The 13,766-nt window shown below is 38.6% G+C and overlaps 1 protein-coding gene across 7 annotated transcripts in view; it reads right to left on the minus strand.

Moving 5' to 3' along the window:
* NFIB (nuclear factor I B) overlaps positions 1 to 13,165 on the minus strand; it is a 439,139-nt gene extending 425,974 nt beyond the window's left edge. For 4 of the 7 annotated variants that reach the window (XM_082695049.1, XM_082695044.1, XM_082695048.1 and 1 more), the window contains exon 1: positions 12,956 to 13,158. In XM_082695049.1, coding sequence (XP_082551175.1) covers positions 12,956 to 13,051 — 96 coding nt within the window. In that variant the 5' untranslated portion in view covers positions 13,052 to 13,158. Of the gene's footprint in view, positions 1 to 12,955 lie in introns of all 7 variants that reach the window. The other 3 variants (XM_082695043.1, XM_082695050.1, XM_082695041.1) reach the window with 3 other exon arrangements.
* Between the last annotated feature and the right edge of the window lie 601 nt (positions 13,166 to 13,766).

The raw sequence follows: 13,766 nt of genomic DNA on the forward strand, positions 1-13,766 counted from the left end.
GAGAGATAAATGAAGAAATAGAATCAACTATAGAGAACAAACTGACAGTTACCAGAGGTGAAGGGGGGTGGGTGAAATAGTTAATGGCGATTAAAAAGTACACTTATCATAATGAAAATAAATACAATTTTTAAGATGTCAAAACCAAAAAAAAAAAAGGCCCATATGTACATAGTAATGCAAGACCACAGACCTACACATTCTTCTTATGTTTTAAGGACAGTAAGAGTTGTTCTTGTAAAACATGTAAGTCAACAACCACTTCACTAAAAGAGAATCACTATTTTACTCCAAAATAAATCATGAGCACAATGACTAATGCTCCTTATGCCCAATATGAATGCTTTAGAATTGGTTGATTTTCTGTTATTTTCCTTTTATTAAGCATTTATTAGTAGCCAATCAATTTGTTCGTATAGTTTATATAATTTCCAGATATATAAGAAGTCATTAAAATGACTTACCTTCTAAACCTATCTTGAAATTTTATGTCCTTACTGATGTATGATCCAATTTCAAGAACGAGTCCAGTAGATATGCTTTATTTCAATGAAAGATGCTCTATATAGTATGCAAACTGAACTTATGAGACCAAATAGAGTTATTACTAAATCTACTTTTTTTTAAAATGCAGTACCTCCAAGTCTGGTTAATGGAGTTTTTCAAAGTATAGGATAGGAATGGAAACATAAACAAAGAAGTACTTTTTTGAGACAACTGACAGAATGGGAGAAGATATTTGCAAACGACATATCAGATAAAGGGCTGGTATCCAAAATCTATAAAGAGCTTATCAAACTCAACACCCAAAGAACAAATAATCCAATCAAGAAATGGGCAGAGGACATGAACAGACATTTCTGCAAAGAAGACATCCAGATGGCCAACAGACACATGAAAAAAGGCTCCACATTGCTTGGCCTCAGGGAAATACAAATCAAAACCACAATGAGATACCACCTCACAGCAGTCAGAATGGCTAAAATTAACAAGTCAGGAAATGACAGATGCTGGTGAGGATGCGGAGAAAGGCGAACCCTCCTACACTGTTGGTGGGAATGCAAGCTGGTGCAACCACTCTGGAAAACAGCATGGAGGTTCCTCAAAAAGTTGAAAATAGAGCTACGCTATGACCCAGCAATTGCACTACTGGGTATTTACCCTAAAGTTACAAACGTAGTGCTCGAAATGGGTACATGCACCCGAATGTTTATAGTAGCAATGTCCACAATAGCCAAACTATGGAAAGAACCTAGATGTCCATTGACAGATGAATGGATAAAGAAGATGTGGTATATATACACAATGGAATACTATGCAGCCATCAAAAGAAATGAGATCTTGCCATTTGTGATGACGTAGATGGAACTAGAGGGTATCATGCTTAGCGAAATAAGTCAATCGGAGAAAGACAACTATCATATGATCTCCCTGACATGAGGAAGTAGAGATGCAACGTGGAGGGTTTGGGAGGTAGGAAAAGAATAAATGAAACAAGACGGGATCGGGAGGGAGACAAACCATAAGAGACTCTTAATCTCACAAAACAAACTGAGGGTTGCTGCGGGGAGGGGTGTCAGGAGAGGGGGGTGGGGTTATGGACACTGGGGAGGGTATGTGCTATGATGAGTGCTGTGAAATGTGTAAACCTGGAGATTCACAGACCTGTACCCCTGGGGATAAAAATACATTATATGTTTATTAAAAAATTAAAAAATAAAAAAAGAAGTACTTTTTTGGCCAATGCTGGAAACTGCTACCTTCACAATCACTTAGCCTCTAAATGCTGCCTATTTGCTGGAAGACTGGAACGTTATTTTCTTATTCCTTACCTGGGGAGGTGGCCAAAAGCATCTGAAAGCTCAATAATTATTTGTTCTACCCACTAATAGCACTATGGCCAAAAGTTTTGAGAATATTAATTAATATATCGGCAACATTTCCTTCCCCATGCTATTGTTTAGAATTCTCTCTTCAAGCTTAAGAAAAAGTTAATCTGGCACAAGTGAACATTTTCAAAACCCCTGACAGGAACAGCACAAGTGAAAGAGGTAAAATGAAGGGAAGTATGTGAAACTGAGAAATGTGGTTGGACTGCAGGTTCTGAACTGATTGATTGATTTGTTAATTAATTTACGATGGTGCAACAATAATTACAAGCTACTGTTTGTCAGCCAAATCACTTGTGATGAAGTGAAGGTTCACATCTGTGTGCATGTCCCAAGGATCAATGCATCAAATTAGCTCTGTTGGCTTTTTTCCCACTAAAAGCTAACACGTGTCATCAATATTCCAGCGTTTGTGTGTGTAAACTAATTGATTGAACATTCGTGCTACATAAACATGCGGTTTGTGTTATATGGGGTACCATTTATAAACATCTTCAGTGCCAAAAAAATGAAAAGCCTCACACAAGATAATTAATATCTTACTGGACAAATAAAATGGCAATTTCGTGTTATTCCTTCAACTTATGGATAAAAGCGCATTGCTGTTTCTTCTGAAGTCTTGAGCATTATCGCACTGCATAGTATCTTACAATTCTGCCTTAGAGCAACCCCAAGGAACTTTACAGAGAGTGAAAGAATTTTGCATGAGGCTGCTCATGTCTATCAATAAGAGAAAATTACCATATTATTATTATTATAATTATTATTGTCCTCCGCAATGCATGCTATGACACGTATGCTATTTTCAGTTTCCTAATCTCCCACCAATATCCACCCAAAGTTCAAGTTTGAGGAATGTAAATTTATCCCCCTGCCCCCGCATAACGTCCTGTAGATTAGCTGTCAGCATCAGCATTAACCTGGAAACTCTGTAAGAACAGCTGAAGTCTCCTGGAAGGCAAAGGGAAGACTGTCCGTCCTGTAGTCGCAGAACTTCTCCGGCTCTTCAGCCAGAGGCTCTGCTCCCGAAGCAACAAGGAACGGCGATGCTGGTTGTAGCAGGGGATAGGGGTCAGGAGCAAAAGTGACAGTCCACAGTCGATTTTTCCTCTGCATCGCTCTATCATCATTTCACACTAAAATCTCTGCAAAGCAGCATGGAAGGGGGGGAAGTAAACAAAACCAGTTGCAGTCTCACTGGTGTCTACCAGATGTGGAAGTGCCCTCATATGGAAGGGCAACGTCTAGCTGAGAGGGCTCCTGTATCTGCCAAGGACCTCGAGAACACTCCAGATTCATTCTATAACAGCATCAAAGAAAACAGGTCATGAGAGTAAGGACGGGTAACCTTCCAGACTCTGGAAGATTGGGCTGCAGAGCATTCAGCCCAGACATTGGGTAGCAGGGTCTTATTTCTCATCCCCACATTGACTTAAATGGCTGAAACAGGCTCTGGTCCAAAGAGGAGGTATTTTTCACTTTCTTGCTCTTTCCAAAGAGATCATTTAAAAGCAGTTACTTCTTAACACTTCTGGGGACCTTCTTTCTCTCTTTCCCAAAGACGTGTGTCCCTCCATATTGTACCCATTCCATTTTTAGGTTTCTGTGAGTCTTGGCATGCTCAGGAGCCTTCACCCAAATGCTGTTAAAATGCCAGGCCCCCAGGCACCTGGGTGGCTCAGTGGGTTAAGCCACTGCCTTCGGCTCAGGTCATGATCTCAGGGTCCTGGGATCGAGTCCCGCATCAGGCTCTCTGCTCGGCAGGGAGTCTGCTTCCTCCTCTCTCTCTGCCTGCCTCTCTGACTACTTGTGATCTCTCTCTGTCAAATAAATAAATAAAATCTTTAAAAAAAAAAAATGCCAGGCCCCGACCAAGGCCTTTCCCAACATTGCAATCTAGGGAAGACATGTGGAAAAATCAATGAAACCTTCGAGTGGAAAAAATAATCAGTCCTCTGAAATGAAACTGATTTCATCAAAAATAAGAAAATAGACAACAAGCTCACTTATTTCAAGATCACCTTGCTTTGGTCAATTGTCCCCCCAGTACATTATCCTTTTTCAAATTCTCTAACTTATTTAGATGCCTGCAAGGTCTTAGTCACAATGATAAAGGCAGAGTTGAGAAGGCAGGAGAGGATCCTTGCTGGCAAAGATGGGTTATTCATCTGCTGCTTAACACTTGGTAATGACCATGAGCCTGTCTGCTTGAAGGGAAATTTGAATTTGCTGCTTTTGTTTTGGGGCTTTCTTCCCTACCTAGCCCTCTGCCTTAAAACTTTGATGCTAATTTCATCATAATTCCTCCATACTTCTAGCACGTTTAAGTCTTATCTTGGAAAGGGCACGTGGTAATTCATAATGGGGACCACGGATTGGGAGCCCATCATCATTGATCAATGTGCAGCCTGGGTAGCCACTGAGATCACTGTCTCCATTAGTAAAATGGAAAAGATATAGTCTTGATACAACTTGACAATTATTTATTAAGGGCCTTTTATGTGCAAAATACTGGCTAGAGCTGGTAAACAGGACCTGGTCCCCATCCTCTTGGGACTTATAATTTTGGCGAAACAACTAAATAACATAAGACAAATCTTATATTCCTAATTACAAGTGTCATATAATAAAGTAGTTTCATTTGTATTAGAACATTCATACACCTACATACAGTATAAAAAGTTATCAAAGATGCTCAGGTGTTGCAATTCAAACAGTTCCTGATGATATGGTTACCTCTAACAATCCCCAAAATTAGAGAGAAAAAATCCCCTTAATAGCATAATATGCTGCCCCTATATTATGTGATAAACTAAATCTTACCTATTATAATACATACTAAGTGCAGGTTAAAATACTAACCTCATTAAAGAATTGTTACAACAAGTCTTGTGGTACAAGAGAAAGAGCAAATTTACATCAATAAAAAAAAAAAAAGAAAGGGAGGGAGAATACCTGGGTTGCTCAGTCTGTTAAGCATCTGCCTTCAGGTCAAGTCAAAATCCCAGAGTCCTGGGATCGAGTCCTGCATCGAGCTCCCTGCTCACCGGGAGTCTGCTTCTCTGCCCCTCCCCTGGCTTGTGCTCTCTCTCTCTCTTCCTTTCTCTCTCTCAAAAAAAAAAAAAAAAAAAAAAAATTTAAAATTTTAAAAATTAAAAAATAAGGGACCAATTCGCAAGATGGTACAGACGGCATTTGGGAAACATTGCTTATGTCATGCCTTCTAATTATATGTACAAAAGGGGGTGACTGCTAGCACTGCTATTGTCTAGAATGTTGGAAAACTAGTGGTGCATTGTTATGTGAAGGATTAATCCCTCTGAGTTTAGCAAGAGAATTTGCAAAGAGCATCCTCCAATGTCTTAGACAGCCAGCATTTTCCATGTTGCCTGGTGGAAATTTAGCATTATCTCATGCTCCAGAACACTGGCAAAATTCTGGAAAGCTTTTCTTCACCTACCCATGTTTAACACTGCTAGATAATAATACGTGTACCTTCGACTGGTTTTGCATTTTACAGATTTCAAGTCGTTTATTATGTTTGATCTCACTGAAGCTTCACAACAGCCCCATGAGGTAAACAGATATTATCAAAACCTGAAAATGAAAATGCTTTGCTTGCCAATTTCTTTCCAAAAAATTTCCCCCAGATGGCTTATGCCTATAGCGAATCTAATTGTCTTGAGGAAAGATGAATGGAATCACATTTCCAAAGAATTCAGCCACCTCCAATCCTAGAGCTGTACAATCTCGGATGCAGCTTGGGAGTGAGCGAAGCAGCTCACTGAACACAGAGAGAGCAGAGTCTCCCAGAGAGGTCAGGCTTGAAGCTGGGAAGGGGGGCCAGGCAGGTGCAGAGCGGGCAGTGGCAAAACGCTTGACCATGGCTGCAAATCATGAGTCATAGCCCAGGTCATTGGATGACAGACCTGATGGCGGGGTTGTGGAAGAGAGGCAGGCACACCTCAAATGTGGTGGCTTTTGGTGTTCTTCTGCCCCTTCCCCTCTTATTAGAGAACATACTTCAGCATATGGCTGATCCTCAGAGTCCAATGGCCTCATCTATAGAGCGAGGCTGGTAATGTCAATTGCATGGTCCCATGCTGAAGACTGATTGATGTATGTTACCTCCCAAGAACGCAGCAAACACCTGGCAAAGAGAAGGCCCTCCATAATCACTGATTTTTTTTTTTTTTTACCCTTAAAATCACAGCATTTAATGTTGAAAATTAAGCTAATGTGGAACATTAGCTATCGAATCTTGCTAAGTCCAAGGAGGCTCTGCTTTAAGAAATCTGCTACAGGGCACCTGGGGGTCTTAGTCAGTTAAGCATCTGCCTTCAGCTCAGGTCATGATCCTGGGGTCCTGGGATCAAGTCGTGTGTTGGGCTCCCTGCTCAGTGGGGAGTCTGCTTCTCCTTCTCTCTCTGCCAAATAAATAAATAAAGCCCTAAAGAAAAGGAAAGAAATCTGCTAAAATTTGCCTTTCTTTTTTTTTTTGAGATTTTATGTATTTAAGAGAGAGAGAGAACACCAGAACAGGGGCAGAAGCAGGCTCCCCACTAAGCAGGAAGCTGGCACAGGACTTGATCCCAGAACCCTGAGATCATGACCTGAGCCAAGGGCAGAGGCTTAACTGACCGAGCCACCCAGGTGCCCAAGAAATCTGCTACAATTTGAAACAGAAAATACTGAATTTTCAGATTCATTTAATGTACACAGTTCCCACAAATAAAGTTTGCATGAATTTAGAAAGTTGACATGATTATGAAAGCCCCATAGAAAATGTTACAATTGCATTTACTTAATAGGCCCTCCGTGTTTTTTGAGCACCTACTAAGTGCTCGGGCCCAAGACTGTAGAATAGTCATGGCTTATATAGGCCCCCGTGGGTACGTGTCATGAACTTGGTATTTACTCTGCACGCACCAGGTGCCTCACTGGCTCCATCCCATTCATCCTCACGACAGGTTGAAATGACTAGTAATGAGTATGATTATCTGCACTTTACAGCTGGCTCTACCAGCCGTGAGAGGAGCAGATTCATTTGCCAGAGGTCACCAAATCTACATTTCCCAGGATTCAGCCCTGTGCTCATAAACATATCCATTATATTATAACCCCAGAAAATGAACATAGTAGTAGGAAGTTAAAAAATAATTGCTTTCTGAATAAAGTCATTTTTTTAGAGAAGTACTGGGATAAATTTATTTTAGAACAGTGAGAAATAAAAATTATTATTAAAGCTGCCCATGACATGATAGGCTAAGTCTGTCCCTTTTACAAAGCATGCAAAGCATAAGTTAAAAAAATAATTATCCTAACAAACACTGATTGATAACTTTCTATTCTCCTGACTCTTTGCTTAAGCATTTAAAATGCAGTAAGATTTAAAATGTTTCCCAACCAAGTAATAACCAGACTTAAAACTAGTGCAATATAGAGTACAGCCATATATATCCCTTACCTGATCTTCTGGTGAAAACACTTTCTCCCCTGAAGGTGCATTACTTTATTTTGCACATTGCTTACAACAAAGGAATGTAATTCTTTTTTGCTGGCCTCGTACATTTTCACCAGTACATTTTCCTACATCCAATTTCACTTTCTCAGCCCCTCAGAATATATATTAGATATAATACAAATGATAGTATAGAAAATGTCAAAAAATAACAATCTTGGGGAATTTTAAAATGCTCAAAGGTAGTGATTGACATCATTCCGCTCTGTTCCAGAAATACGCTGTAGTTTCAATGACATTGTGAGCATTGGATATCTCTCTTTGTTGACTAGTCTCTACACTGGAAAATCAACACCAGCTTTCCCACAGATAGAAGAGATAATACTCCTTGAGAACATGACCCTTTGCTTCCAAAAAAGAACTGGGAAAAGAGGATGGACAGGCACTTGTGTTTCCTTACTCTCTGATTAAATTAATAACCATCTAATGACTATTTATTAGGATAGGATCCAAAGGATATTTCCCGTATCCAAAGTTTATATGTTGCATTTGTTAGTCAAGCACACAAGTGAAAATAAATCATGGAAAATAAAATAAAAAGCACTCCCTGATAAGAAAGTATCTTGGAAGAATATTAATATATTGAACAACATCAGTCATATGGTTCATTTTTATTTAAATATGCTAGAATGATATTACAAATGAAAACGCATCACTGAAAAATATAGGTATAGAAGATGCATAATGAAAAAATGCAATCTATCTATGACAAAATTTGAAACATTAAAAACATGGTAACATCATTTACAGATATCAAAATCATTTTTTTCACTCAGACATCATCATCATCATAGTTGTTGTTTTTTCAGTCAGAAACTGATATGTAATAAATTATGAGTTTTTACCAATGCTACTAATTGCACAGAAATGGGCTTTGGTAATGGCAATGTTAACATTTACTCACAAGATTGAGAAACAGTGTTAACTACCGTTGACAATGAGTCATGAATGAAAAGAGGTATTAACCACCTTTGACACTCAGTGACAAATCTGCAAATGTAATAGCTACGCATTCCCCAACATTATAGAGAAAATAGAAATCATTTAGAAACCTTCGTTAATGTGATGAGTATTCCCCCATCTATAACACTGGGAAATGGGTTTGATTCCAGAACAAAGATAGCATTGGTTGTCCCTATACTAAGACCACTTCCTGGCCATGGTAAGTTCTTAACAAAGATTTGTTGAGTGAGGCATAAATTTTATAGCTTCTAATTCTGGAAATATATTTAATGGATAGACATAATATCTTCAGGCAACTAGTTGATGCGGTTATTATCTGTATGGTGTCTATCAGTTTCAATTACATTTCCACATTCAATTATACCTCTAAAGGAAATAAAACAAAATTTGAAATTAAGTAAGAATTGAATTTTGATTTTCAGATATATCTTCTGATGCTTGGTAGATTACCACAGGCGTCTAAATGTGGTCATTAGGCTACACAGGGGTTTTCTCAAATATATTTTTAGCATACTAATTGGGCTGTTTAGGAACTCTTTTGTTTGTAGTAAAGTAAAATAAAATACAGCCTTTTAAGATACCCCGTGTTAGCATTTGTAAGAAGATTAATTTTCAGATTTTCGGTTAAAAATAATTCATTGTAAACCTAAGTACACCTCAACTTCTCAAAGACTTTTAAAGAAACATTTGCCGTGAAAACAATCCCTTCCATTTTGTCTTACCTGTAGTGACATTTGTTGTCAAATTATTTAATTCAACTTTGTATTGAAAACAGAATTTTATCTTTAAAACAAACAAGAGATGCATTTTCACCTTATTGATATTGTCTAAAAACAAATGATGACATATGTAGAAGTACCATATTTTAATACACCAGCTTCTCAAAAAATAAATTTCCTTTCAAGAACAATAAAAAGTACATTACAACTGAGTAGATTGATTAGTGTTCAAGCAAGAGTCTGCTTTGTGTCTTTGACACTATGAGATCTAGTTTAATTTCTATGTTTATCTGCCTGTTTAACTTGATTAATATTTGTAAGACTGAGGATTTCAAATCTCATAGACCAGCATTTCATTTTTCAGATAAATTTCCTGGTTTAATATTTAAATAATCGCCCGTCACTATTAGGGCAAACTTATGAGTGTTCTGGCCTGGTTCTGATGGGATCAAAGGATTAGACTTAGAAAATTTAGGGGAAAAAAATAATGTCTGGTGACTACCCATCATCCTGAAGTTCCAAATAGCTAACGAAGAAGTTATAAGTCTTACAGAGAGCTTCAAATAAATAGGGCAAAATAGAATGGAAAGTCCCAAAATTGCTTTTGTTGGTTATAACATTTTTCAGTGGTTCAAAAGGAAACCTATAGCCTCATCAATAACCATTAATGAAATAGTGCTATTTGCCAGACGCAGCTTTCATAAATTCCAAGTGGTATTTTTAAATATTGTAAAAGGTCATCAACAGAACTCTAAATATAGCCAACCAACTGTGAGTTAAACTGCTCACATGATTTTTCTCCATGAAGGAGTTACATGCAAAATAATCTAAAGAAGTAAAACCTCTAAGATGCACCATTTAAAAAACTGTACGTATGTAGATGATATTTAACATACACACACACACACACACACACACATGAGTTTACTCTTTTTGTGCTTGTTTATTTTTAGCTGTCTCAATAAAATGTTTTTCCTCTCCTCTGTTTTACTAAAACATGCCTATCTAGGAAGGAAAACAGATGTAGAATTGGACAACTATGTCTTGTTTGGGTTTTTTCCCTGTCAAGTAGAATTTATGATCATTGTCACACAACAAGAGAATCTAAGTGAAACAGACAATAAGTCAGGAAGCAATTGCCAGAGACTTTACACTGCAGCTTTCGCATTCAGGATTTGGTTACCTAAAACTTCATTCGATTAAGCCAAATAAGGATACAATACCCTTTCTTACACAGAAACCCCAGAATAATTGTTAAAATAAAAGGAACAGTGTCATAGTAAGAGCAGCATCACAGAAAACAAAACAAAACAAAAAAACCAACTTATAAGAACCTTAAAACACCTTTCAAAAATATTCCTGAAATCAAAAACAACAGAATAGTGGTAAGCGGCCACAACACTTTTCTTCTCTTTTCCAGTATATTACTGACAGGATACAAGAATCACTTTGATTAAACTTTCCATAAAGCCTCTGTCATTCCAAGTTTTCAAGGACACATGAAATATTAATCTCTTAGACGTTTTTCCCAAATTAACCAAGTGTATGAAAATATGAGTTTTCCTTAAGAAGAAACATACATACCTCTCATGTAAACCTAATGAAGATTATATATGAAAATCATTTATGCAAAATTTTTTTACTTAATATTTTGCCTCTGAACCTGTGCTTACGTATATTCTGCATTTTCTCAGGCAATACAGGAAGATCATCTTTCAAAATGAATAATTATCCTACATAAAACTTTAACAACAGTATTTACAACATGCTTCTCTTGGGACTCTATGGTCTTTCTGTACAGAACTTGATGAAATTTAACGGTGAAATATTTATAGGGATTATCTCTTTTTACCCACATCGATCCAGTTTTTAAGTAAAAAAAATCAGAGTAAATTTTTTTGCTTTTTTCCCAACAGAAACACTGTTTCATTTTAAATACTGATGTTTAAAACTTACTTCTAGGAACATCATAAAATGATCATTAAGGGTCAGAGTAACTATTAAAATACCACTTCCAAGTCTTGGTGCAGTCGCATCAAGCAAATAAATCTTTTATGTAAACATTTCTGCCATATCTTTCTCCAAGTATCTGCCAGTATTTTAAGACTTCATTTCACCCATGTACCCCACTGTGCTGAAGTCTAATAAGAGATGTAATCATAAACAAAAATCTGCCACTGTAGAGTTTTTAATCACTTATAAAATATACTCCAACTTGGAAGAAAGTAGTTGAGAGCCAGAGAGAAGGGAAGGGAGGCAGGCTTTTCTGTCTCTCCTTGAGGAACTGGACTCTTTTTTTTTTTTTTTTTTTTTTTTTTCTGAAACAGAGCACTCAAAGCAGCAACAAGTAGCAACAGAAAAGTTTTCCTGCAGGCTCCCACACCTCACATTACTGAGAACGCGCACCAGAAGAACTGCGGGGTAGAGTGAAGCCTCTTTGCACATTAGGCGCTTAGGAAGAGCCTAGAAGCAACAGCATAACTTCCACCTTTCAGGAAATTCACACATTAATCAGAAATCCTCTTGCCTAGCAGAGCCAGAAGCCAGGACTAATGAGAAGGCACTCCCTCCTGTCTGGGCACTGGGGACGGGCTGACCACCGGGGCTGGCCATACCCCTCCCCACCCCGAATAAAGTGCCCATTGTCTCACACTGTACTAATTGTGAGAAAACAGCCCTTGTCCTAAGCATAATAATTATCAAAGAGAGCAAGCAAAAGCAGTCAAGACTTAAATGAAAGGGGCAGAGAAGAAAGAAAGAAAAGCAAAGCAGAGCAAAGAAAAGGAAGGAAGAAAAATAAATAAATGCTCAGCTGAATTAACCCAAGAATGAATTTAATATTCATACTAGAAGGCTTGTCTGCAAAAGGTTTGCCCATTCATGTCACGACTATTGCCTACAAGAGACCATTGTCCCCACAACAGAAATCAGTAGATTGAAAATTTTCACATAGCACTTTTTTGATGGGAAAGGTTTTCTCTCCCAAAACTATGGCCCTCTAATCCCAGCACTCTGATGAAAGAAAGTCACAACTTCTCAGATTCTCTTGATATTATTTTGCAAGTTGAATCATAGAACTCATCAGTGTCCTGAATTTTTATGGCTTTTTTTTCCTCTTCCCCAAATTTGCAGCTGGACAAATATGGGGATTAAAAAAAAAAAACCAACAAAAAAAAAAACCCAGCAACAACAAACCCACACACATTTGCCCGAGCAAAGAAAAATAATGAACTGAATATGCATATCCTTATTAACTAAATTTAATTACGCTGAGTGGCATAGTAATCAGTGGTTGCTCCCGTTACAGTATTCATTGAAAGGGAGGTGGATTCCAAATTAAGGCAAAGCGTGGGGGACAGTCGCATACTGATGAGGGAACTGCACACAACATGATACAATACACTATCTAAATCATTATTCAGAGAAGCCGAAGAAAGAAGTACATTACTCTGTTTTAAGACTAATGCAAGAACAATTAGCCAAGAAGGCTCCAGTCCCCCACTGACTGCCCCACCTCCGTACATTTCACACCAGCCAGCCTGGGGCTGACTGTACCATTTACATTTTTCTTTTCTTTTCTTCTTTTTTAAGTGAACAAAACTCACACTGCCCTTTTAAAAAAGAAAAAAAGAAAAAAAAAAAAAAAGGCCTACGTCCCTGGCCACAATAGCAGGGAAATCCTATCTAGCACACTGGTGTGCGAAGGCACCCCAGGCTCCCACAACTTGAGCTTGAACTTTCCGCAGGCAGGGAACTTTATAACACGTGCATGGAACAATAAAGGAGGAGCTCAAAAGAAAGGAGGGGGGAGGTTTGGAGAAGGGAGGTGGGAGAAAAAAAAAATGTGAACACGCCAAACTTACCATCCACCAGGTCCTGGCTGACATGTCATAACATAGCTGCCATTTTATGGAGCTGTCCGATGCTTTCCCAGCCATTATGCTGTCAGCAATCTTCATCAGATGCCGCTCAATTGCAGATAAGACACCTAATCAAGGACACATCGGCGGTGGCTTTCTGGACTACATGTAGGCCAATCCTTATCACACTGCATCATGGGAAAAGCTTCTTTATTAGCAGGAGGAACTGCAACCTCACAGATAGAAAGACAAGGATCAGTTCTTTTGCCTTTTTTTTTTTTTTTTTTGGTCTAAAGGGATTGGTGAAAGTAGCTAGCGTTCTTTGTGTATCATGTGTACAAGAGTTAAGTATCTTGCAAGTGGGCGGCTAACTGCTTTGCTGGGCTATGCAGACTAAAGTTTATTTGCATTCTTCTCTGTTGTATATTGTTTGACATGGTCCATGGTCCTTGCTGAGCAGATGAAGGGAGGGGAAGGGGGGGTGGGAGGGAGTGAGGAAAGAGGGAGCTGTAATTGCTCAGAATTAATATCTCCCCCAACAAAGACATAACAGTTTCATTGACACGGTCGGAACATGGTTCAGATGTCACTGCACACGGGCGTGCGGGTGTGTGTGTGTGTGCGCGCACACACACACACACACAGAATGGAACACACAGGTAGCAGCTGCAGCTGGATTGAGCCGAGGTTGCCAAAGGCTACAAACTCCACTCCCATGCTGGACATATGGAAGCAGTTTAACTCTTTGAAATCACTGCTCAAGAAGAGCTCTGCCGTCTGCAAGGATGAATCAGCCTCGGGAACAGCTTCTCCA

Source organism: Mustela nivalis (genome assembly GCF_964662115.1).
Source record: "Mustela nivalis genome assembly, chromosome: 13".
NCBI classification, from domain to species: Eukaryota; Metazoa; Chordata; class Mammalia; order Carnivora; family Mustelidae; genus Mustela; species Mustela nivalis.